This window comes from Bufo bufo, chromosome 3 (genome assembly GCF_905171765.1).
Source record: "Bufo bufo chromosome 3, aBufBuf1.1, whole genome shotgun sequence".
NCBI lineage: Eukaryota > Metazoa > Chordata > Amphibia > Anura > Bufonidae > Bufo > Bufo bufo.
The window spans coordinates 559462775-559488493 of NC_053391.1; the positions used below are offsets into that span (position 1 = coordinate 559462775).

A 25719-nucleotide genomic window follows, 5' to 3' on the forward strand; every position below is an offset into this window, starting at 1 on the left:
CTGGGGAGAGAAGGACAAGTCTACCTTTTAAGGAAGCTTTTATCATTAGTTTGAATAAGAACTTTTATTCTGCTAGGTGTGGCTCCTGCAAGTGTGCTGGAGGCAGAGCTTTACTGTGAAGTGCTTTCTGCTTTGATCCGCTTTGCAGCCCCTCCCCTCTGAGTGACAACTGTAGCAACCAACCTGGAGACCACTACTGCTGTCACTCAGACGAGGGGAGGGGCTGTGAGGCAGCCCAATGCAGAGAGCACTTCAATGTGGCACCGCCTCCATGACGCTTGCAGGAACAGTGCCTAGCAGAATAAAGGTTCATAGTCACACTACGAATAATAAAATCACTGCAAAGGTTAATTTTGTACTGCTGCCCCTACTTGGCACTATCGGTAGTTTTGTATGGTCACAACTGCTGACAGATTCCCTCTAAAAAGGTTGGTTTAATTATTTATTTTATAATGTAAACCAGTGTAGGTTAATAATGCTACTTACTAATATAGATTTAAGTTGTTGTGTCCTATTTCTGAGGATACGCCTTCTTGTTCTGCGTTGGAGGGGCATGTGACCAGACCCAGGCTGAATGACTGGTTGTAAATGGGAGCACGGTTTGTGCAGGACAGTAAGACGGCCGACCAAAGGCCTGTGGTTTCAGTAACATAGAAAACTGGACACCACTTCTAAAACATGTTGTTTTGTTAGTAAGCAGTATATAATTTACCATGCATTGATTCGCTTTAGCATAATCCTAAAAGTACACAACATATATCATTCTGTGAGAAGGTGTCCCTCCTGAATTTTCTGTATACCTTTAATCAAAATGACTGCTTCTGAATATCTATTAGGGGTTCTCACTGTTTTGGAATACATGGTTTAGCAGCTTCCACTACAAGGGGTTGTTCACCTTTAGGATGTTCTTTACAGATCCCACAGCATGGCTGAACCTGCGGTGGTGGTAATATTTACCTGATCCCCCTCTGCTGGGTTTTTGCTCCATCTCTACCCCACCGGGTCTGCAGGTCCTAGGTCTCCCCACCTCCACATCCTGATTTGACATGGGGCACGTGACCACTGCTGCCAATCACTGAATGCAGTTGGTCTTTCATCCATGTGGCACATGGCTAGTTTATGTTCCCCGCATGTAACCAGATGATGGCCCATGGAGCCAGATATGATCACCACTGTGGGTTCGGGCACGTTGCCGGAGTCTGTTTAAGGAAAATAAAATCATAAAGGGGAACAACCCCTTTAATTAGAACGCTTAAGGCCTCTTTCACACGGGCGAGATTTCCGCGCGGGCGCAATGCGTGAGTTGAACTCATTGCACCCGCACTGAATGCGGACCCATTCACTTCTATGGGGCTGTGTACATGAGCGGTGATTTTCACGCATCACTTTTGCGTTACGTGAAAATCGCAGCATGTTCTATATTGTGTGTTTTTCACGCAACGCAGATGCGGTGCGATTTTCACGCACTGTTGCTAGGAGACTATCGGGATGGGGACCCGAAATTTATTTTCCCTTATAATATGGTTATAAGGGAAAATGGCATTCTGAATACAGAATTCATAGTACAATAGGGCTGGAGGGGTTAAAAAATAAATAAAAATTTAACTCTCCTTAATCCACTTGTTCGGCATCTCTTCTGTTGTCGTCTTTGAAGAATAGGACCTTTTGATGTCACTGCGCTCATCACATGGTCCGTCACATGATCCATCCCCATGGTAAAAAAAGGATCATGTGATGGACCATGTGATGAGCACAGTGACGTCATCAAAGGTCCTATTCCTCAAAGAACAAGACAGAAGAGATGCCGGCTGCGCTAACAAGTAGATTAAGGTGAGTTAAATTATTGATATCTTTTTTTTTTTTTAACCCCTCCAGCCCTATTGTACTATGCATTCTGTATTCAGAATGTATTTCCCCTCATAACATGGTTATAAGGGAAAATAATAGCAATCTACACAACCTTGAACCCAAACCTGAACTTCTGTGAAGAAGTTTGGGTACCATGTTCAGTTTTTATCGCACGGGTGCAATGTGTTTTGCACGACACGTGATAAAAAAACAGAACGCAATCGCAGTCAAAACTGACTGCAATTGGGTACCTACTCGCGCGGGTTTGCCGCAACGCACCCGGACCTTATCCGGACACGCTCGTGTGAAAGAGGCCTCATACAGCAACAGATTCTCAAACGAATTTTCTGGACTATTTATAAGTAGATATTCATTTATTTTCAGACCTCCTCGGGTCCTGTCGCAATGCAGGCTACTACACCAAAGCCTTGCTTTGGGCGCATTTCTACCATGGCAATTCCAATTAAAGGTATTTTTCTTCTTTACGTGTAGGATTTTATTTTCAGTTTGCCAATACTTGAGGGTTTTAAATAACATGCATCTGTATTGTTAGCAGCTAAGAGATTTTTTGGGTAGACTGATATATCAGGGCACTTAAACGGAGTCTGTCAGCAGTTGTGTTAATGCAGAGCTGCTGACAGACAGGTAAAACCTACTACTGTACATGCATTTAATCACCATAGTGCTGAAAATTTGAAGTTTGAATGCATCAGGGGCAGGCCCTTAGGTTGTGGTGCATCAGGCCGCCCAGTGGATGAGCAGTCCCATAGCCCCTCCTCTCTGCCGTGAGTGACGGCTATAGCATCCAACCAGGAGATCACTACAGCCGTCGCTCGCAGCTCCTGGTGCGCTTGCAGGAGCAGCAAAGACAGAGGTATGTATTAACTACTGTACCCTACCCCTGCTTATGTCTGTTAGCAGTTTTGCATCAACAAAACTGCTGACAGACTCCCATTAAAAGTAATAGAGCGGGGAAAGCAAACCTCAATAAGCAAGAGCAGAAAGCTGCTGTGAAGAGCAGTTATCACTCTGCAGGGCTCGGCTCTGTTGAAATCTATTGACGATGCATTAGTTTTAATAGGATGCCATGTAACACTGCTTGTACCATTTCACTGATGCTGGTCCTGAGGGTAGGTCGCCAATATCTAGAATCCATACAACACTCTTAATAGTTCACTTATTCGTTTAATAGCTGTCACATCTGCTTTCAGCGGGGAGAAATCTAAAAAGTAAGGTGGAGCAATTCAGAATATTAAGGCCTTATTCACACGTCCGTTGTTTCTTTCCTGATCTGTTCCGTTTTTTGCGGAACAGATCTGGACCAGATCTGGACCCATTCATTTTCAATGGGTCCTGGAAAAAAAACGGACAGCTCAATGTCTGATTTTTTTTTTTTATTTATTTTTTTTTTTTTTTCAGGACCCATTGAAAATGAATGGGTCCAGATCTGTTCCGCAAAAAACTGAACATATCAGGAAAGAAACAACGGACGTGTGAATAAGGCCTAAAGGGGTCATCCAGGAATTGATATTCATGACCTGTCCTCAGGATAGGACATCATTATCACATCAGCAGAGATTAGAGTCCCAGATCACCTGACTATAAGCTGTTCCAAGATGCCCCAGTGAGTGGGCTGTCTCCCGGCAACTCACCAAGCACTGTACCATACGTAGCGGCTGTGCTCGGTATTGCAGTTTAACTCCATTCATTTTATATGGGGCCGAGATGGAACTAGGCTGTGACCAATGTACGGTGACGTCACTTGACCTAGCAAGAGGCTGCAGTGCTCATGGAGCACCCGACCCCTCCTAATAACTGATCGGCGAGGGTCCCGGTTGTCAGACCCATGCCGATTTTGATATTGATGACCTATCTCAATATTTCTAGGATAACTCATTTTCTCGCCCATTTTCCTTGGGGAACACAGAAGACCTTGGGTATAGCTCAGCTCCTTAGGAGGCGTGACACGAAGTAAAAACTGTTAAGCCCCTCCTCCATCAGCTATACCCTCAGCCTGGAGAGAGAGACTACCAGTATTTGCTTAGTGTCCAAGGAGGCAAGACACTCCCTGCTCTGCAGGGCTGTTTTCTCCTTGTTTAATTTTAGATTTTTACTTTTTTCTTTTTCTTCCAGACCATCAGGGACAACAGACTCAATAGACCTCTCTGTTTCTCCTGGGGTTGAGCTGCGCCAGTGCCGGTCACCCGCACTGCTGCCTCCCCCACAGAAGGCATGGTGGACCAGGGCAGCCTAGCTCTGCATCCCGCCAGCGCAAGGGTCGCCCGCACGCCAAGTCCCTCTTCCAGCGTCCTGCCAGTAGCTGAAGGGGCGATCCTGCTGGAATGGACCGAGGGTGAAGACGGCTGATGGTGAGAGAGTGCCTTCTCCAGCCCTATGTCTCCCCCCTCCCACGTCTCCTGCGTGCCTGACCCCATACTGGTGCCCTGGACCCTTCTGTCCCTGCTGGACCTAGGCTGGCCCCTGGGGTGCCGCAGGGCAGCAATCTGCTCCCTCTCCTCCTGGCCTCCTTAGGACATGCAGCTGGCTGTCTCCCCACCGTTAGCTGCAGAATAGGTTCAGCCGCATTGCCTCCCTTCTGGCATATTATCCCCTTAGCTAACACTGCACGGGCACCCGGTCTCAGGGTCCCCCCCCCCCCCCCCAATCCCCTCACCGGTGCGCTGCTCAGGGCCAGGGGCCCGCTCCTGACGACCGAGGCGTAAGGCCTCACCTCTGGCCCGCGGGGTGGGCACCCGCGACCGGCATGGACTTAGCGCGATGTTCCAACAGGCCCCGGCCGACCGTCGGTGCATTCTGGTCGGCCGGGCACCGCAAATTTTGACCCAGGCTTCGCAACTCCGGCGCTCCTTCCCGGCCCCCTGACCCTTCCGGCCCACGGGGTGGACACCCGCGGCCGGTATGTACACGCGCCACTCCAGTTCAGGTCCCGGCCGCTACCTCAGACACTGTGCGGCCCCGGTCGGCCGGGCACCGCAAAAATTTTGGCCCAGGCTTCGTGGCCTACTGGGTCGCTAAATTCCGGCCTCAGTTGGGCTTCCTCATGGGCCTGTATGGCTGGCCCCTTTCCTGCCTCTAAGAGAGGCTGTGCCCCTGTATGGTGGCCCCCTTCCTGCCTCAGAGGCTGTGTTATTAAAAATAAATAAATAAAAAATAACGGATTTCTTGTGGTTGCGCAGGACGCTGCAGCCTGATCTCAGTAGTGCTGGCCTTACGCATGCCCCCCTTCCATAGGCGTCATGTCTCGCTCCCCAGCTAGCCGGCGCTGGCCAGGTGCCATGTTCCCCTTTCTAGGCGGTTTCTTGCCCTCTCCCGGGATACGGCCGCTTGGCCAAGTATATGCCGCCCTTTCTATAAGGCAGATTTCATCACCCACTCCAGTTATGGTGCTGGCCTTGTGCATGACCCCCTTCCATAGGCGGAACGCCTGCACTCTCGCTGGATTCGCTGCCGGCCATACGCATGACCCCCCTTCCGTAGGCAGAATTCTGCACTCACTGGATTCGCTGCTGGCCATGTGCATGACCTCCTTCCAAAGGCGGAATGCTGCACTCACTGGATTCGCTGCCGGCTTTGGGCATGCCTCCTTCCCTCAGGCAGCATACATACTCACTGACTGGGGTTGTTCTCTCGCCGGTAAGTTGCTGGCCATGTGCATGACCCCCTTCCAGGCGGGGTGCTTGCACTCTCACTGGATTCGCTGCCGACCATGGGCATGCCTTCTTTCCTCAGGCGGCATACATACACTCTCACTGACTGTGGCTGTTCTCTCGCTAGTACGTTGCTGGCCATGTGCATGACCCCCATCCATGCCGGGGTGCTTTCGCTCTCACCGGATACGTTGGATACGGGTGGAATGCTTGTACTCCCATTGGATACGGTGCTGGCCTTGTGCATGACTACCCCTCATTCCATGGGTGGAATTTTGCACGCTCACGAGATTCACAGCTGTCCTTGTATATGCTGTGCTGGACTTGTACATGTCCCCCTTCATTGGCGGAGTAGTTGCACTCTCACGAAATTCGGTGTTGGGTGGATTATTGCACAATCACTTAATGCTAGGATAACCCTGTGCATGTCCCCCTTTTCACTAGGTGGACCTCCTGCATTCCTGCTGGATACTGTGCGGCCATGTGCATGGCCCCCTTCTGGGCGGAATATGGTATGTCTTACTTCTCTGAAGTTGGTACTGGCCTTGGGCATCACCCTCTTTTGGGGCGGGCCTTTGCACTCTTGCCGACTGCAGTGTTTGCCAGGTGCATTTCCCCCCTTTCTGGGTGGACTGCTTGCGTTCCATCGCATGCCGTACTAGTCTTGTGCATAAACTCCCTTTCAGGCTGCACTTTGCACTTCTGTAGATACTGTGGGACTCTGTGGCTGGCCCCCTTCTCTGAATGACTATTTTGCAGTGAGCGGATGTTCTTGTGCGTTGTTTGGGCCGTGTATGCCTTCTCCTCCCGTAGGTGGGTTGGCCTTCCTCACTGCTTACGGGGCTGCTCATACGTATGCCTCCCTTCCTCCTTGCGACATACTTGTTTCTCTTGGGATGCTTGCCGCAAGCCTTGCACTCTTCTCTGAAGAGATCTTTCTGTCCACCTGACCCGGGACGGGCTCTACTTGCTTTCTACTGCACCGAGTTAGGTGGTACTCCTTCTCGGGTTTGGGATTGTATATTGCGGTTCCGTTGTGATGGTATCCACCATGTTCGTTGGCCCTTCCACCTGGGGAGTGTTCGTGGTTCCTAGATGCGTACCCATTCGTCTCCTGCGGCATTGCTTCCCTGCGCATGCCGTGTCACATGGACGAGAGTGCTGTCTGCAGCGCCCTCGAATTCTACGTTTGGCTCTGGCGGGGACTACGGTTCCCTCGCCTACTACAATTTCCTCCTCTTCGGTGCAGCCGTGGTAGGAGTCCTTCCTATTGGCTCCCTCTGCGCTTCAGTTCTGCTCTGCTACCAGGTTCGGGCCCGCTCTTCTCGGAAGGGTCACCCAACTTCTCTTGGGTGCTCGATTATCCATGTCCGGGGGACCTCACTTTGGGTTCTTCAGGGTATTCACCTTCTGTGAGGCGGTGAGCCGGGCGTCTCAGAGTAGCAGGTGTTCTGCTTTTGGGCTGTCTACTATGACTTCCCTGTTGCCCACTCCGCCTTTCGGTTGGAGGGTGTTATGCTGGCCTCTGTCTCGACTGCCTTTTCCTCGCCGCTCTGTTTTTGGCTCCCCGCTCGGGGCATATCTCTGTTAGTGGTTTTCTTCAGGCAGGTTTATGCTGGTATAAGATGAGGCATCAGACCTCCAACCATGAATATATCCCTGTGCAATGAATATCCGGTTTGCTTCTGATCAGGAGATAAATAACCACCGGGAAGTCAACATAGGTTGTTAAATATCTGACATCTTTAATTTTTCAGCACAATACTTATAGGGCTATTTTGGGGGTGGGCGCATATTGTCTCTCAAGATCCGATTGGAACAATCCTGGCATTTCTCAAGAGGCCTTGGGGAAACATGTGGTTGTCAAAATACAGCTGAAACTTTGTTGAACAATGCTTGGTATCTGCTATATACAATACTTGCAAAAGAGCTATTTTATATTGAACAGGTTTTCCTCTATATGCTAATAAGTTGAATAGTGTTATCTCAGTTCGTTTTCATTGTATGTGAGGTGAGATGTTAAATAGCTCCTTTGTTCAGGGATGGCCGCCATTGTGTCAGCACTGGCAGGGTGTGTGATATGTGCCAATTCGAGGTACTGCATTTCCACAAGAGATGAGGCCTGTATAATATATGTCTAATCTGTGATGTATCAAAAGTAGATTATGAAAATCCCTTTCAATCCAACCATTGATCCCAACTTTTATAATAGATTATATATATATTTATATATATATATATATATTCTCTCTCATCTCTCTCTTCTCTCTCTCTCTCTCTCCTCTCTCTCTCTCTCTCTCCTCTCTCTCTCTCTCTCTCTCTCTCTCCTCTCTCTCTCTCTCTCTCTCTCTCTCTCTCTCTCTCTCTCTCCTCTCTCTCTCTCTCTCTCTCTCACTGTATGTTTTCCTCCATCTAAGGCGTGTGTGGTGTGACACATGAAGACACCAAAGACTATGAAGGAGATAAAAAAAAAAAACTTCTGTGTAATTGGCGCACAGTAGAAAAAATCTCCTGCATAGTGAAGAGACAGAAAGAAAAGTAAGAAAGAAGATGAGGCATGCAAGCTCCTACAAATAGGATATTCGGGTTAGATCGTTTACTGGGCTAACCCCGCCTCCATGGCACATGGCTGCCCAGTAATGTTACAGATAGGCAGGTACATTCCACCTCATGCTTTGACAATCGAAATACCTTTTAAAGACCTGGAAGGTACACTTCGCACATTTCCCGAGAGTGGCGGTGGGTTGGCGCTCAAACACTCACCATCCACTACACACACCAGAACATGCGCAAATGCTCCCAAGTGAATCGGGCCCTTCTTTTAAACAAATGTGGCCCTAATCGGACAACATCTATTTAATCTGGTACAAATATGCTACTGACCCACAGTGAATCTCTGTTAGACATGGTTCCAAAAGGGGGGATCAGTCCCTGAGGAAGGTCTTTTAAAACAGGGTTGACCAAGAAAGGTGATATAGCATTCACATGGACACCAGTCCCACCAACCAATGTTCCATGTTGGGGCGCCCATGGTCCAGTGAGACCGGCATCAGTGTGCCATACCCCACCGTTGCTGATGAGGACCCGCTGGTAGCCTTCACTAAGAACATTGCTCTCAGAGCCAGCAGCCATTGGATCCCTCTCAAACCAACGGTGGCGGCTTTCACATGGGAAGTAGGGACCAGAGTGCTGATTTATAGAATTTCCCTCGCAACGACCTGACCCAGATCACGCTCTCATAACTGTAATCAGGTCAGACCTTACACAGGGAGGCATATAGAAAATAAACCTACCTACCATTCCTAAGCCAAAAAAAAGTCTACTATAGTCATCCTATGCTTAATAAAACTTTCCACGACAGTTCCCTCCTCTCTCTAATATGTCCCCTGTGTTCTTTGAGTCTCTTGCTGAAGCTTTGGTTTCCTCAGCTTGCCCTCGTCGATTGTGGTGCTCCTTGGGTGTTATTGCCTCCATGATGATGCTCCATCCTTCGGTTCGATTCTTTGGGGAGTTGACTCTGAGGCAGGTCCTGATGTGGTAAGGTGTGGCGTGGTGATGGACGTTTAGTTGGACATCCTTTCCATCAAAGACATAGGTTGATCCATGGTGTATCTGGGAGCTGCGATTAGGATGTGATTATCTGCACGTGACTGGGAGATCCGATCGATCAAACAGCAGGAGCATCTCACCAGGATATCTATGATAAAGAGAAAAAAACATGAGTGTGTATATATATATATATATATATATATATATATATATATATATATATACACACACACACACACACACACACACACACACACACACACACACACACACACACACACACACACTTCCTTCAACCAGTTACCTATGGAAAACAGGAAATCTCCAAAACCACCCAAAGCTGCGAAAGGATTCTATCCCTCAGTAATAGCCCTATCTCAATGGGGGTTTTACTTTGCTGTCTTGTATTTGAACTGCACAAGTCAGTCCAAAACTTTTGCACAGATAGCCATGCTTGGCCACAAGTTTTTTTTATATACATTTTATTCCAGTGAGGGTCTCTTTTGTACCATGGAAAAGTGTCTGTCATTAAGACATAGGCTCTTGATCATGGCCATATGAAAGTCTGAAAAAGACCCTCCTTTTGCTAACTGGTCAGTACATTTCATTCCTTCTGTCCATTTACACACATTATCAACCCAAGGATCAGTATAAAATGGACCTAAACGCCTCTGGACAAACATTTTTGGACTTCCCCCAATTCATTTTTAGGAGACAGTTTTACCATAGAGTGATTCGCAGCAGACTTGGGGACATGATTTTCAGTTCTAAATTTAAAATTCAATTTCTTTTTGGGATCCTCCTTACCATAAGAATTGCCCATTTTTACTTAGCTAAAATATACAGTGAGATCAGCTGAATTTGGAGGTTTATCAAAGGATGTTTGTGTTCAGTGCAAAAATACTTACTGATAAACCTTATGCTTATCAGTTTATGTGGGTTTTTATCCTATTTCTTCTAATTCAGGTTCATAACTACTCCTGAATTTATGGCAGATTTTAAACTATTGATGGCCAATTTTATACCTTCAATTTCAGCATGAACTCGCATACAGTCTATACAGTAAAATTCGATGGATATCTCTCGACTAAAAATGCTTAAGCAACTATACAGGTTTTAGCAAAGGATATTCGTTGCACACAATACTGTTTTTCAGATTAGGGGACTACAGACCCCATTTTTTCATCAGGAATATCAGATTCTTTCCGATGTGGCTTCTGCCCGGCCAGGCTTCGGGGGCTGTTCCTTCACTGCCCTCCCCTCTGGGGAGAGCATGGTTGTTCACTTGGATGGTTCTGGTGTTCCTTGTGACCTCGTTCACACTGGCTGTACTAGCTGTGTGCCTATTTACCGGGTCTACCGTGTTCTGTCCTCCAGCTGGGTGCAGATTGCGTTTTCCATTCTAGGCAATGGTCCTGCTGTGGACTTACCTTCTCGGTAACTTGGGGGAACTACCCTTCGGTCAAGATTGTCCTTAGATCTCAAACACGGGACTGTAGAACCCCTTCCTGTGGTGGCAACATAGACGTGGACTTAATCTGTCTTGTCCTGGCATCTGTTGGATGCTGGGCAGACCCTTTCGGTTCCTCCCGTATGTCCTTCTGCTCCCCCACTCCGGGTGGATACGGGACGACGTTGCTCGGGGGCCGACGGGACCAGTTTTGCTGACTCTTCTGCCCGTGTTACTGGTCTGCGCCTGATCACATTGGGTTTTCTCCCGCTTGCCCAGGCGATTCCAGCGGGCACGCTAGTGTTCGCTCCCGGCCGTGCTTCGTCCAGGATCTATTGTCGGACTTAGAGTTCTTACCTGGGGTTCTGTGGGAAGCTGGAACATTGCCCAACTCTGCCTTTCTCTCCCCATGGTTCTGTCTTTGTCCAGTCCGGCCTGGACGTGGGACTGGGACCCTGTTCCTTGAAGTGTCAAGTGTCGGCGCTGTCCATCCTCTTCCAGCATTCCCTGGACCCTCTTGGGACTGTCAAGACTTTCTTCCATGGAGTGGCTCTTTGGTTCCTCTGTACCGTCCCCCGGTACCGCCCTGGGAACTACATACTGAGCTCTCGGTGCTCCAAGCGTTCCCTTGGAGCCGTTACAGAAGTTCTCTCTACTCCTTTCTGTCCTGTACGGTTGAGTTTCTGTAGCCATCGTGTCTCTCAGACGGGTGTCTGAATGGCGGCCCTTCTTGTTCCAAGCCTTCTGTCATTCCCCAGGACAGGGCTGTTCTCCATCCCGTCCCTTCCTTCTGAGGTGGTATCTGCCTTTCATCTCAACGAGACTATCGTCCCCACCCCCGGGAACGGACACTTCACCAATTGGACGTTGTTTGGGTCTTGCAGTTTTACTTGGAGATCTCAGACTCTTGTCGACGCTCGGTCTCTTGTGGTTCCTGGAGGTCCGCGCAAGGGTTTGACGGCCTCCAGGGTGACTTTCCTCCGCTTCATCAGAATGGCTATTGCTGAGGTTACTGCACCAAGGGTAGGGTTCCGCCTTTTGGTGTCACCATTCATTTCACCAGAGCGGTCGGTGCCTCCTGGGCCGGAGGCATTGGGCTTCGGCTGTGCAATTGTGCAAGGCGGCCACGGTCTTCCTTGCACGCCTTACCAAGTTCTACAGGGTGCATACTCGGGCTTCGGCGGATGCTGACTTGGGCCGCCTGGGTTTACAGGCGGCGGTTCCTTGATGCCTTCGGGTGCTTCGCCTTTGAGCTGTGGTCCCCCCCCCGCCCTCTTGGACTGCTCTCGGACGTCCCAAGGTGTTCTGTGTCCCCCAAGGAAAATGGGCGAGAAAACGAGATTTTTGTATAACTTGCCAGTAAAATCTTTCTCGCTCTTCCTTGGGGGACACAGCACCCACCTATTAATTTTTTTTTTCTACACTGTTTCTGGATTTGGTTTTCCCCTGTCGGGTAGTTGGCTTGTTAGTTCCACTCGTTGGACATTTCCTTTACTCACTACTTGGACACGCAACTTGCAGTCTCTCGCTCCAGGCTGAGGGTATAGCTGTTGGAGGAGGGGCTTAACAGTTTTCACTTAGTGTCATGCCTCCTAGCTATACCCAAAGTCTTCTGTGTCCCCCCAAGGAAGAGCGAGAAAGAGATTTTACTGGTAAGTTATACAAAAATCTCGTTTTAAAGGGTTGGTGTCTGAACTTGTTGCCCATTCAAATAATCCCAAGAACTAGGGTCTTGTTCCCCCTTATGAATGGAGCAGAAGGTTCTTCGTGTGCGATTTAGTTGGTTGTTTTTTTTTTTTGTTTTTTTTTTCACCAGTTGCAGCAAATCTATCCCAATGTACATCGGTAAACTTGTTTTATCATGACTGCTGCCTGTTAAGCTTAGATGTATTAATTAATGCAAGTGTCTAATGTATTCCAGAATATGATTTGACCTTGTTTTTCATTTACCAGATATAGCATTCAGCCCTTGTCGAGTTCCTAAGACACTGCTGTCTGACATGTCCCCTAGTGGATCGGCTAAGAGAGTACATCAGTTAAACTCTTCTGCCATGGTTTGTATTGTATCAGTGTCAATTTTTTTTTTTTTTTTTTACATCCTTAAATTGTGTGTGTATAGTGCTGCCTTTCCCTACCTCGGTTCCTAACAGGGCAGTAGAGGTGTCATTAATTCCCCAGCCCTCAAATAAGATGACTCTGGTTAATCTGTCCTAGTCTATACGGCATAGTAACAGCTGAGCTGCCAAAAGGTGTTTTTCCTCATCTGCAATATATCAGGACCGGAATAAAAAACAGAATAAAATACTATTTGTTAATTTTATAAATTCCCTGCCTGTGGCTCGATATTACATTTGAATAGAACTCAGTTTTCAGAAAACTTGTGATTATTTTAGAGCAGGGTCGGCAACCTCTGGCACTCCAGCTGTTCAGAAACTACAACACTCAGAATGCTTCATTCACTTCTATGGGAGTTAGAAGAACAGCAGAGCATGTTTGCATGCTGAGAGTTGTAGTTTCACAGCAGCTGAAGTGCCAGAGGTGGCTGATCAATGTGTTAGACATATCAGAGAGCTGAGACCTCTACTGATCCCTAAAATAAAGAGAAGTGCTTACATTCCTCCCCACTACAGACTGAAGTGCGCTGAGCCCATAGGATTTCTTTTGAATGTGCATCGCTTGCTCTCCTGCAGCAGAGAGCGTGATATGTCGTTTCTCTTCTCATTCTAGAAATCGGTGGGGGTGTCAGCACTCAGACCCCCACTGATCTAAACTTTTGGTATGCCTGACATATCAAAAGTTTTCTGAAAACTCAGTGACCCTTTATGTAGATTGTATGACACAGGCATTTAAAGGGAATGTATACTAAGAAAATGACATTCTACTGTAGAAAGGAAGCATTACATTTGGTAAATTTCCCATTTGTCACTGTGCATAAAACTGCCCATAATTGCCATATTGACTGTGGTGGGGTCCATCACTTTGGACGTTGAAGGATCATAAGAAAACCAACATAAGTTTTATGTTTTTGTTTTTTGTCCACCCCTAAATAACCAGGATACAACCTAAAGAGAGGTATGACTACCAACACAAAATGATCACCAATCAAACAAATGCCTCAATACAATTAAACTTTATTAAATTCATAATTACATCTACAGGTATCAACATGGTAGCAATGAGCACATGGAGCGCGCTGCCCTTTCAGTCGTGTATAACTTCCAGATGTACAAAAATCTAATGTATTAAACTACACCCAACACTAGTAGACATATGAAATAATTCACCCAAAAGGGAGGCAACTAGTATATCATATAGTAGATATCATATTGTTGGGATAGTAAGAATCATTAAACTCAACCTATGCGAATTACCGACCGTCAGGGCAGTGTCCTCCTCCCAACGCTGTTTTGCCCACACGTTATTTTATATGCAGTAGCCACTGCATAGTGAATTTAAAGAGGACCTTTCACCGATTCTTACCCTATGAACTAACTATACAGACATGTAGAGCGGCGCCCGGGGATCTCACTGCACTTACTATTATCCCCGGGCGCCGCTCCGTTCTCCTGCTATGTCCTCCGGTATCTCCGTTCCCTAAGTTATGGTAGGCGGAGTCTGCCCTTGTTCTTCTGTATCGCTGGCCAATCGCATTGCAGAGCTCACAGCCTGGGAGAAAATAACCTCCCAGGCTCTGAGCTCTGCGCTGCGATTGGCCAGCGCTAGAGCAGACTCTGCCTACCATAACTTAGTAGGCGGAGATTCCAGTCCCTATCACTTAGTGAGCGGAGATACCGGAGGGCATAACTGGAGAACGGAGCGGCGCCCGGGGATAATAAGTGCAGTGATATCCCCGGGAGCCGCTCCACATGTCTGTATACTTAGTTCATAGGGTAAGAATCGGTGAAAGGTCCTCTTTAAATTGAGGTAGAAATCAGGACTTTGGGTGCCAGTTTCTTTAGTAAGAAGCCAAAATTGGCTAAAGTAGATTAGAAAAATTAATTTTTTTTTGTGCATTTGGGACGTAAAAGTTAAATGTTTACTTTTTAAAGGGGTTTTCCCATCTCAGACAATGGAGGCATATTGCTTGGATATGCCCCATTGTCTGATAGGTGCAGGTACCACCTATGGGACCCGCACCTACACTGAGAACTGAGCCCTGAAAGTTATGGAGGGTGCATGCGCAGCCACCTTCCATTCATTTCTATGGGGCCGTCAAAAATGGCAGAGCGCTGGCTCCGCTATTTCCGTCGACCCCATAGAAATGAATGGGAGTGGTGGCTGTGCAAGCGTGGTGCGCTCCCATTCATTACTACAGGGAGAGCGCTTGGTGGTGGCTGGCCCCTGGGGTCCTCCACCCACCACCTTCCCCACTCAGTTCTTGGTGTAGGTGTAGGTCCCTGATGGTGGGATCCACACCTATCAGACAATGGGGGCATATCATAGCGATATAACCCTATTATCTCAGATGTGAATACCCTTTTAACGTACACGTGAACATACGGTTTTCATATACCTGTAGATTTCTAATTGTACACACTATAGTTAGTTAGTTTAGTGAATAAATCACAAGATAATGCAAAGGATCAATGCTGCAATATAACATTTAAATAGAAACATAAATGCTGAAGTTTTATGCTCCTTTGCCCTTTTCCTAAGTGTATAATGAAAGTTTTGGATTGTGAGCCATGTGTTAATTTTCAGAGTTCCTCTAAAGACTAATTAAAACCTAATTAGTAAATAATTATTCATCACCTTTAATCAATATGAAGTTAAGCCTCTGACAGGGCCTGAAGGTCTTCTATGTTTTCTACTGTGACGCCACTGCTGGCTTGCAGCTGCTGTGTGCTTTGGATTTTTGTCCTGTTCAAAGACTAAACTGCCTCAGCAGTTTAAGAAGGCAAAAGGGTTGTAGGTTTCTAAGACTTTTCAGAACTGTGCACTGTTCATCTTATTCTCTTTGCGTTCCTCACAAATTTGCCTTTAGAAAAATCTGATTTTACAGTCAGGTCCATAAATATTGGGACACCGACACAATTCTAACATTTTTGGCTCTATACACCACCACAATGGATTTGAAACGAACAAGATGTGCTTTAACTGCAGACTGTCAGCTTTAATTTGAGGGTATTTACATCCAAATAAGGTGAACTGTGTAGGAATTACAACAGTTTGCATATGTGCCTCCCACTTGTTAAGGGGCCAAAAGTAATGGGGCATAATAATAATCATAAATCAAACTTACTTTTTTAATACTTGATTGCAAATCCTTTGCAGTCAATTACAGCCTGAAGTCTGGAACACATAGACATCACCAGACGCTGGGTTTCATCCCTGGTGATGCTCTGCCAGGCCTCTACTGCAACTGTCTTTAGTTCCTGCTTGTTCTTGGGGGTTTTTCCTTCAGTTTTGTCTTCAGCAAGTGAAATGCATGCTCAATCGGATTCAGGTCAAGTGATTGACTTGGCCATTGCATAACATTCCACCTCTTTCCCTTAAAAAACCTCTTTGGTTTCTTTTGCAGTATGCTTTGGGCCATTGTCTATCTGCACTGTGAAGCGCCGTCCAATGAGTTCTGAAGCATTCGGCTCAATATGAGCAGATAATATTGCCCGAAACACTTCAGAACAGGGTGGATAAAAATCAATGATTTAAAAAAAAAAATCGGATTTTTTTGATTTAAATCAGATTTGTTTTAAATATAAAATGCTTTTTGAGGAAAATATATATTACCATCCAAAGGTTATTCCATCATGAAATTAAAGTTTTAGTTTTTTAATTATGTAGAATAAAGCTGTACGTAGACTCCCATATTGTTGAATGGATTAGGCAGTGGCTGAGGGACAGACAACAGGGTTGAAGTCAATGGAGTATATTCAGACCATGGTCTTGTTACTAGTGGGGTAACTCGGGGATCTGTTCTGGGACTCATATTGTTTAATATATATTGCAGAAGGCCTCGATGGTAAGGTGTGTCTCTTTTTTCTGATGACACAAAGATTTGTAACAGGGTTGATGTTCCTGGAGGAATACACCAAATGGAAAAGTATTTAGGAAAACTAGAAGAATGGTCAAAAATCTGGCAACTAAACTTTAATGTGGATAAGTGCAAGATAATGCACCTGGGGCATAAAAACCCAAGAGCAGAATATAAAATCAGTGATACAGTCCTAACCTCAGTATCTGAGGAAAGGGATTTGGGGGTCATTATTTCAGAAGACTTAAAGGTAGGCAGACCATGTTATAGAGCAGCAGGAAATGCTAGCAGAATGCTTGGGTGTATAGGGAGAGCCATTACCAGTAGAAAGAGGGAGGTGCTCATGCCGCTCTACAGAGCACTAGTGAGACCTCATTTGGAGTATTGTGCGCAGTACTGGAGACCATATCTCCAGAAGGATATTGATACTTTGGAGAGAGTTCAGAGAAGAGCTACTAAACTGGTACATGGATTGCAGGATAAAACTTACCAGGAAAGATTAAAGGACCTTAACATGTATAGCTTGGAAGAAAGACGAGACAGAGGGGATATGATAGAAACTTTTAAATACATAAAGGGAATCAACAAGGTAAAAGAGGAGAGAATATTTAAAAGAAGAAAAACTGCTACAAGAGGACATAGTTTTAAATTAGAGGGGCAAAGGTTTAAAAGTAATATCAGGAAGTATTACTTACTGAGAGAGTAGTGGATGCATGGAATAGCCTTCCTGCAGAAGTGGTAGCTGCAAATACAGTGAAGGAGTTTAAGCATGCATGGGATAGGCATAAGGCCATCCTTCATATAAGATAGGGCCATAGTATTCAGTATATTGGGCAGACTAGATGGGCTGAATGGTTCTTATCTGCCGACACATTCTATGTTTTTATATGTGTAATTCTTTTGGTAAATAAATTCCATTAATCCATTCACAATGTCATGCTCTTCCAGAGGTAATTGTAAGATTATTGGGCAGTTTCTCTGCCTACAAGATATCACAGATGCTTGGTTTACTTTTGCAGTTCTCAAAACTGAATTTGACTCAGCAGAGATCACATGCCTCTTCACAGCAAAAATGTTATAACATGAACAGAGTTGAGTAAAAGACCTTAATCCTAACTTCTACAAACCTATGAATGCAGAATCAACCTAATCAAACTAATATGAAAAGTTGTTTAAAAATCTTCATCTACTTGCATATTATAAGTTATACCAGCAAGAATTAATCTTTATGTAGAAAACCTATGATTTAAATCAAGCCTTACTGACTAGTGATTTAAATCATTTTGATTTGCATCAAATCCACCCTGCTTCAGAATTCATCCTGCTGCTTTTGTCAGCAGTCACATCAATAAATACAAGAGAAACAGTTCTATTGGCAGCCATACATGCCCACGCCATGACCCTACCACCAGCATGCATCACTGATGAGGTGGTATGCTTAGGATCATGAGCAGTTCCTTTCCTTCTCCATACTCTTCTCTTCCCATCACAATGGTACAAGTTGATCTTGGTCTCATCTGTCCATAGGATGTTCTAGAACTGTGAAGGCTTTTTTATCTGTCGTTTGGCAAACGCTAATCTGGCCCTCCTGTTTTTGAGGCTCACCAATGGTTTACATCTTGTGGTGAACCCTCTGTATTCACTCTGGTGAAGTCTTCTCTTGATTGTTGACTTTGACACACACACCTACCTCCTGGAGAGTGTTCTTGATCTGGCCAACTGTTGTGAAGGGTGTTTTCTTCACCAGGGAAATAATTCTTCGGTCATCCACCACAGTTGTTTTCTGTGGTCTTCCGGATCTTTTAGTATTGCTGAGCTCACCAGTGCGTTCCTTCTTTTTAAGAATGTTCCAGACTGTTTTGGCCACGCCTAATGTTTTTGCTATCTCTCTGATGGGTTTGTTTTGTTTTTACAGCCTAATAATGGCTTGCTTCACTGATGGTGACAGCTCTTTGGATCTCATCTTGAGAGTTGACATCAACAGGTTTCAGATGCAAATAACACACTTGAGATGAACTCTGGAACTTTTATCTGCTCATTGTAATTGGGATAATGAGGGAATAACACACACCTGGCCATGGGACAGCTGAGAAACAAACCAATTGTCCCATTACTCTTGGTTCCTTAACGAGTGGGAGGCACATATGAAAACTGTAATTCCTACACCGTTCACCTGATTTGGATGTAAATACCCTCAAATTAAAGCTGACAGTCAACGCTGAATCCCTTTGCGTTTCATCAGGTGGCAAATACTGCCAGTCCACTTGTCTCTGGTTTGTTGAACGCAGTCCCTGTACTTAGTCCACTGGCATAACAAAGGAGCCACACGTGCCTCCCACAGACAGTACCAGGGAGTGCAGCTGCAGGAACGCTTCTCTCCTCTTACTGTCGCCAAAATATTTCTGCTAGTTAAAACAAGACAGTAACACATCTCCTGTTTTTTTTTATTTTTGGATTGTAGATTATTATTATTATTATTATTATTATTATTATTATTACACTATTATGGGGCGGCCATTTTGCCTGAGTTGTTAACCGCACTTACAAATAATAAAAAAAAAAAATGCTTTAAGGCAGGCCCATAGGCCATAGACACAATGGACAGTAGGGGGACCTCATTGATTTCTATGAGCGACTTTTCCAGGCGTGCTCTGACCAGTGCAGAGGTAATTGTACAGGGAAAGAATGGATAAGCTATGACAGTCGCCTATAGTTCTGTTTTACTGATTGTATTTTTATATATTTATTATTTTTATTTTCTCCCTTTGTAGAAGTCCTCCCAGCGATACTTTTCCATGTCAAAACAGACATTCCTCTCAAAAACACCCCGTGCCTTGGCACTTGAGATGGCAAATAAGAAACTAGAGGCTAAGCTTTCAGATACCCAGGTATGTGACAGCATTACAATTTTATTAGGTGTAAGTCGTTATTGGGCTACTTTCACACTAGCGGCAGGACAGATCCGACAGGCTGTTCACCCTGTCGGATCAGTCCTGCCGCTATTTCGCCATGCCACCGGACTACCGCTCCATCCCCTTGACTATAATCAGGGTGGAGCTCTTGCGCAGCATGGCAGTTCGCGGTGAGAGGCTGTCGGACATGCAGTACTTTTAGTCCGCCGGCCTTTCACCGTGCTGCGATGGAGCCCCGCCCCCATTATAGTCAATGGGGACAGAGCGGCGGCACGGCGAAATAGCGGCAGATCGGATCCGACAGGGTGGACAGCCTGTCGGATCCGTCCTGCCGCTAGTGTGAAAATAGCCTTATACTAACCGTTCTCCTACAAACTACCTGATTTGTTGTTTTATTTTTCTTTAACTTAGCCTTCAGGAAGGTCAACGGTGAAGTGGGCTGATGAGCTATCCCCTTCTGTGTCCGAGGCTCTCTGTGAAAATGAGCTCAACATAGTAAGTATAATAGTGAAAATTGTGGTGTTTGCGGTGCGGAGGCACAGAGACACCACATTGAAGAACTCCGTAGTGCTTCCGTGGGGTTCCATTCCGGATTGTGGATCCATTCAAGTGAATGGGTTTGCATCCGAGATGCAGTGCAAAAACGGCCGGGGCCCATATATTGCGGGCCCGGCTGGCACGTGTTTGTGTGCATTAGCCCTTAGGTGTGAGCAACCACCCTAGCCACACAGTGGACAGAGCCTTTTTATGGTGTCGGAGCTCCTGCAGAACAGCTGAAAAAAGGTGCCAGGTGTCAGACCCCTGCCAATCTGATGGTGATCTCTTATCCTAAGGATAGGTCATCAATAAGTAAAGGTTATCGTTAAATCGCGAGAAAGTGTAAGGCTACTTTCACACTGGCGTTTTGGCTTTCCGTTTGAGATCCGTTCAGGGCTCTCACAAGCGGTCCAAAATGGATCAGTTTTGCCCTAATGCATTCTGAATGGAAAAGGATCCGCTCAGAATGCATCAGTTCAGTCTCTATTCCGCTTTGGAGGCGGACACAAACGCTGCTTGCAGTGTTTTGGTGTCCGTCTGACGAAACTGAGCCAAACGGATCTGTCCTGACACACAATGTAAGTCAAGGGGGATGGCTCTGTTTTCGATGACACAATCTGGCACAATAGAAAACTGATCCGTCCTACATTGACTTTCAATGGTGTTCAAGACAGATCCGTCTTGGCTATGGTAAAGATGATACTAATGGATCGGATCTGAACAGATGCAAACAGTTGTATTATTTGAACGGATCCGTCTGTGCAGATCCATGACGGATCTGCACCAAAGGAGAGTGTGAAAGTGGCCTAAAAGCAATTAACTATAGTGTGACAACAGACCATCCGATTTCTCATTGGTTCGATTGTTTGTGTGGGCACAAAATCATCGTTGGACGGTAACTATTTCATATATGTAAACGTAAATCGTTTACTACACGCAGGATTACACCGTGGGTGTGTTTAAGCATGCAACTCAAATGATTGCTTTGTGTAAATGCAACTGTCTGCTTTACAGACGATGGAATATGCAATCGAAATTACGATTTTTGTGAACGATAATCGGCTCATCTACAGGGTCATTCTTAAAACCTAGACAACCCCTATCATTTAAGTGATTTTTCACAGGTAGCCATCTCTACCCGGCAGACCCAGCTTGGGGTCCTTTCACAGGTCCGCAAGTGTCGCTGTCCATAAATTGTGGATCCGCAAAACACTGACACTGGCCATGTGCGTTCAACAACTTACGGACCGCGCATGGCCAGCACTATGATAGAAATTCCTATTCTTGTCCATGGCTGCAGACGAGAATAGGACATGCTCTATCTTTTTTGCGGGGCCGCGGAACAGAAGTACGTATGTGGACATCTTTTGCGGCCCTTTTAAAATGAATGGGTCCACACCCGTTCTGCATAATTGCAGAACTGATGCGGACCCATTCATGCTGACGTGTGAATGGACCCTTACTCTGTTCCTCTTTGCAGGCTGCAGCTTGCTTGCCAGCAAGGCCCTTTCCTCCTACTGTAAGGCGTGTGCACACTTCACCTCTCAAAGGGCCAGCACACACCCCAATTTTTCCCCACCCAGTGGCTGGCAACCTGGGGTTCTCTTAGACTTTTTTTTCTGCCGTGAAAAGGTGCCTGAGCAACAGTTTTCCTAGCTTGCTAGTGTCCTGCGAAGGGGTACGGTTTGCTCATGTACCGACTTTCTGGCGGTTTACTGGATTATGACCCTCCGCTGCCTAAGTTATGACTAACTTCAAACTCATTTAGATTGCTAATACTCTTCCTTGACTTTGCCTTGTCGTTTGACTATGGTTTTGTCTGATCATTCAGTACTGCATCGGTGTCTCTGACCTTCCGTAGGTCTGCTGTCAATTATACAGATGATACTCCAGGAGGTAGTGTCTGGTTGTTCCCCTGCCGCAAAGTCCAGATCCCTGTGCAGGGGTTAAAGGGTGAAAACCAGCTGACTGTCAAGATAACAGTTAGGAGTAGCCCAAAGCCAAATCTAAAATATATATCTATCTATATCTTCGCACGGGTATATTTCATCTATTTCCTTCTGCAGTGGCTGCCCTTTTAGCAGTGATCGCCCGTTTAGCACTAAGATTTGCAGGCTTGTATTGGCTAATGTGGGTAATTTTTGGGGAATATCTCAGGAACGGTACGTCCTAGAGAGACGAGACTCGGTCTAAAACCTTCCTGGACACCTGATGTACCTGTGTGCCAAATTTGGTGAAGATTGGTCCAGTCGTTTGATCGCGCATAAAGAACATCTAGACAGACAAACTCATTTTTATATAGATGAGAGAATATCTATCTATCTTCAAGAAAATAGGACTGCACTCCAGATTAAAAGTGAAAATAGTGAGCTTTTATTCACCCATAGTATGGCAACCTTGCGACGTTTCGGCTCACAAGAGCCTTCTTCCAGCATAGAAACAGTGAAAATGAGAACATATAAAGGCATATTTCAAGTGACTAAGGCTACTTTCACACTTGCGGCAGCGAGATCCGGCAAGCAGTTCCGTCGCCGGAACTGCCTGCCGGATCAGGCAAAATGTATGCTAACTGATGGCATTAGTAAGACTGATCAGGATCCTGATCAGTCTTAAAAATGCCTGATCAGTCGAAAAAATGCATTGAAATGCCGGATCCGTCTTTCCGGTGTCATCCGTCAAAAACGGATCCGGCATTTATTTTTTCACCTTTTTTTCAGTCTGCGCATGCGCATACCGGAAGGACGGATCCGGCATTCCGGTATTCTGAATGCCGGATCCGGCACTAATACATTCCTATGGGAAAAAATGCCTGATCCGGCATTCAGGCAAGTCTTCAGTTTTTTTAGCCGGAGATAAAACCGTAGCATGCTACGGTTTTCTCTTTTGCCTGATCAGTCAAAACGACTGAACTGAAGACATCCTGATGCAAACTGAACGGATTACTCTCCATTCAGAATGCATGGGGACATACCTGATCAGTTCTTTTCCGGTATAGAGCCCCTGTGACGGAACTCTATGCCGGAAAAGAACAACGCAAGTGTGAAAGTAGCCTAACCAATCGCGGTGTGATTACAATCATGAATAAATTGAATACATCTGATACATATACAAAAAATAAACAAAGTGCATGTGCATAAAGTGACATGTGCTAAGAGATCCACAATACAAGAACGATGTCCCTGTTCATTTATCACATAGATATATAATATAAGTAATTTCCAAATACATGTATATAACATCCTTGATAAAGTGAATGTGTTAGAAGGAGATCATAGAAATTGCGCCCGCATACACCATCATGCTTCATTGAGCGTCTCCATTCATTCACTGCGCATGTCCAGATCCGCGTCATCCTGTCTGTCATATCGCTTTCATGTGACGCATGCGCTTCATCATAGTCACACTGAAGGCGCCATTTTGCTAAAGGGCAACATTGCCCTACAATTTAATGAATGTAACTCATGTATACCTTGAGTGTGCAAGGCACTTTCCTATACAGCGTATTTAGCCGCGGTAGGTGCATCCTACATAATCCAGCATGTGGGGAAGGTTCCAGCTCTGCCGAGATGGATCCAACCCACTAGGTCGCATGTGTCAGAGGGGGACACACCAATGTACCCCGCTGTCACCGCCAACCTCATGGCCGGCAATAACGCAGCCGTAAGAAGGATTCTCAAAGGAAAGCATAACACAAAAATACTAAAATTTCATATCTGGAAATACGCAGCGGGAAGACTTAATGTTGTTGCTCAGCACCATCACCATCAAAGAGTTCAGGGATCCCCATCCAATCTTTTAAAATTCAAAATTGTTCTAAAAGGCAAAGAAAAATTAACAAATTAATTAATATATTTCATATGGATTACAAATTTGTATTATCACCATTTCAAGGCACTTTTATACAAGACCGAGACAGAACAACCGCCCATGCAAGGAAAATCTAGTTAAGCCCCAAATCCAGATCTCTCATCTGAATTCTACATTAAGCCCCCTAGGATGCAAACTATCCAGAGTGTATATCCATCGCAATTCTTTCTTTTTCAAAATTGCCAAACGGTCGCCACCTCTCCTGGGCATCGCAACATGGTCAATAATCCAGCATCTTAGATCCCGTTCAGAGTGATGAAGGGCTCCAACATGTCTGGAGACCGGTAAATCAGTGCGTTTTTTTCCTAATTGAGTTTCTATGATTGTTTAACCTCCATTTCAATTCCGTTGATGTTTCCCCTACGTATATTAAATTGCATGGACATGCTAGAACATAAATAACGTATGATGAAGAACATGTAAGATGGAATCTAATGGGGTATTCTTTTCCTGTAAATGGATGTGCAAAAGATTTAGATTTACAAATATAGCGACAGTTGATGCAATTGAGACACTGGAAACATCCCAGTCCCGCCTGCGTCAACGGTCGCTGGATGGTATTTCTTTTAGAACCAACATCTGCTTTAACCAGATCTCTTATGTTTTTGTTTTTTCGATAAGATAGCAAAGGAGGATTTTTAAATTCAGGGACATCTTTAATTCCTCTACTAAGAATATTCCAATTATTTTTTAAGATCTGTCCTATCTCTACACTATAGTCAGAGTATGTAGACATAAACGGTAACCTTTGAATTTTTTGAGGAGTGAGTTGTACACATTCTCTATTAGTATGGAGGATTCTGCTTTTCTGTTCATTTAACGGTTTACGAGGATAGTCACGTTCTCTGAATTTACCTGCCATCATATCCAATGTGGCCGGCAATTCAGTATGGTCAGATACAATGCGTTTTGCCCTCAAGAATTTAGACTGAGGGAGATGTTTGATCAAACTACGTGGGTGATTGCTTTCAAATCGTAAAATTGTGTTTCTGTCCGTCGGTTTGACGAACAGACCCGTACTGATTAAACAATCAACCAATTTCACATTAGTATCAAGAAATGGCAAGTTGGTTTTGGAGTAGGATATAGTATACTGAAGATCGACATCCACACTATTAAGATAGTCATGGAATTCAACCAACTGTGTTTCAGTACCGGTCCACAGGAGGAAGACGTCATCTATGTATCTCCACCACCTCAAAACATGTTGAAAGTGGTGGGATACATAGATAAGGTACTCCTCCATGGTGTGTATGTATATGTGTGTGTATATATGTATGTGTGTGTAATATAAATATATATATATATACACAAAAAGTATGGTAAGCACAGATACAAAGTTAAACTTATAGGAGGATATTTATCAACCTGGTGTAAAGTAGAACTGGCTTAGTTGTCCATAGCAACCAATCAGATTCCGCCTTTTATTTTTCACAGCTTCTTTGGAAAATGAAAGGTGGAATCTTAGTTGCTATGCCCAACTAAGCCAGTTTTACTTTACATAAATTTGATAAATCTCCCCCATAAATAAAAGGAGCCAGTGTTGGTGTATGACCATTTGGGTTGCTTACAGTTGATTCTGGTAGTTTTTATTGCTTGTAAGATAAATGACACTTGCTTTCAAACGCTATAAAGTTGATTGTTTTGATGTCCCTTAAAAGACCTATTTTCACTCAAAATTAAATTTTTATATTTGTTGCTGCTGTGGTGATAATCAAAATCACTAATTATTGTGTTCACATGCCACTGTTTAATAAGATTCTTGTCCATGGCAACCGCTCCTCACAAGACTTTTCTGACTATCTTCTCAAGATGGCCACCAATGCCCTTACCCTGAGGCTAAGACCTGCCTCCCTAACTACCCAGAATTTATTCGGCGCATCTCGGGAACTTGCAGCCTCACCCCAACCAATC

The 25719-nt window shown here is 45.2% G+C and overlaps 1 protein-coding gene across 1 annotated transcript in view; it reads left to right on the plus strand.

The window, feature by feature from the left end:
• LOC120995968 overlaps nt 1-25719 on the plus strand; it is a 92565-nt gene that overhangs the window by 59154 nt on the left and 7692 nt on the right. Inside the window, exons 10-13 of the mRNA XM_040425538.1 lie at nt 2233-2317; nt 12469-12569; nt 19261-19377; nt 19813-19896. Coding sequence (XP_040281472.1) covers nt 2233-2317; nt 12469-12569; nt 19261-19377; nt 19813-19896 — 387 coding nt within the window. The remainder of the gene's footprint in view (nt 1-2232; nt 2318-12468; nt 12570-19260; nt 19378-19812; nt 19897-25719) is intronic.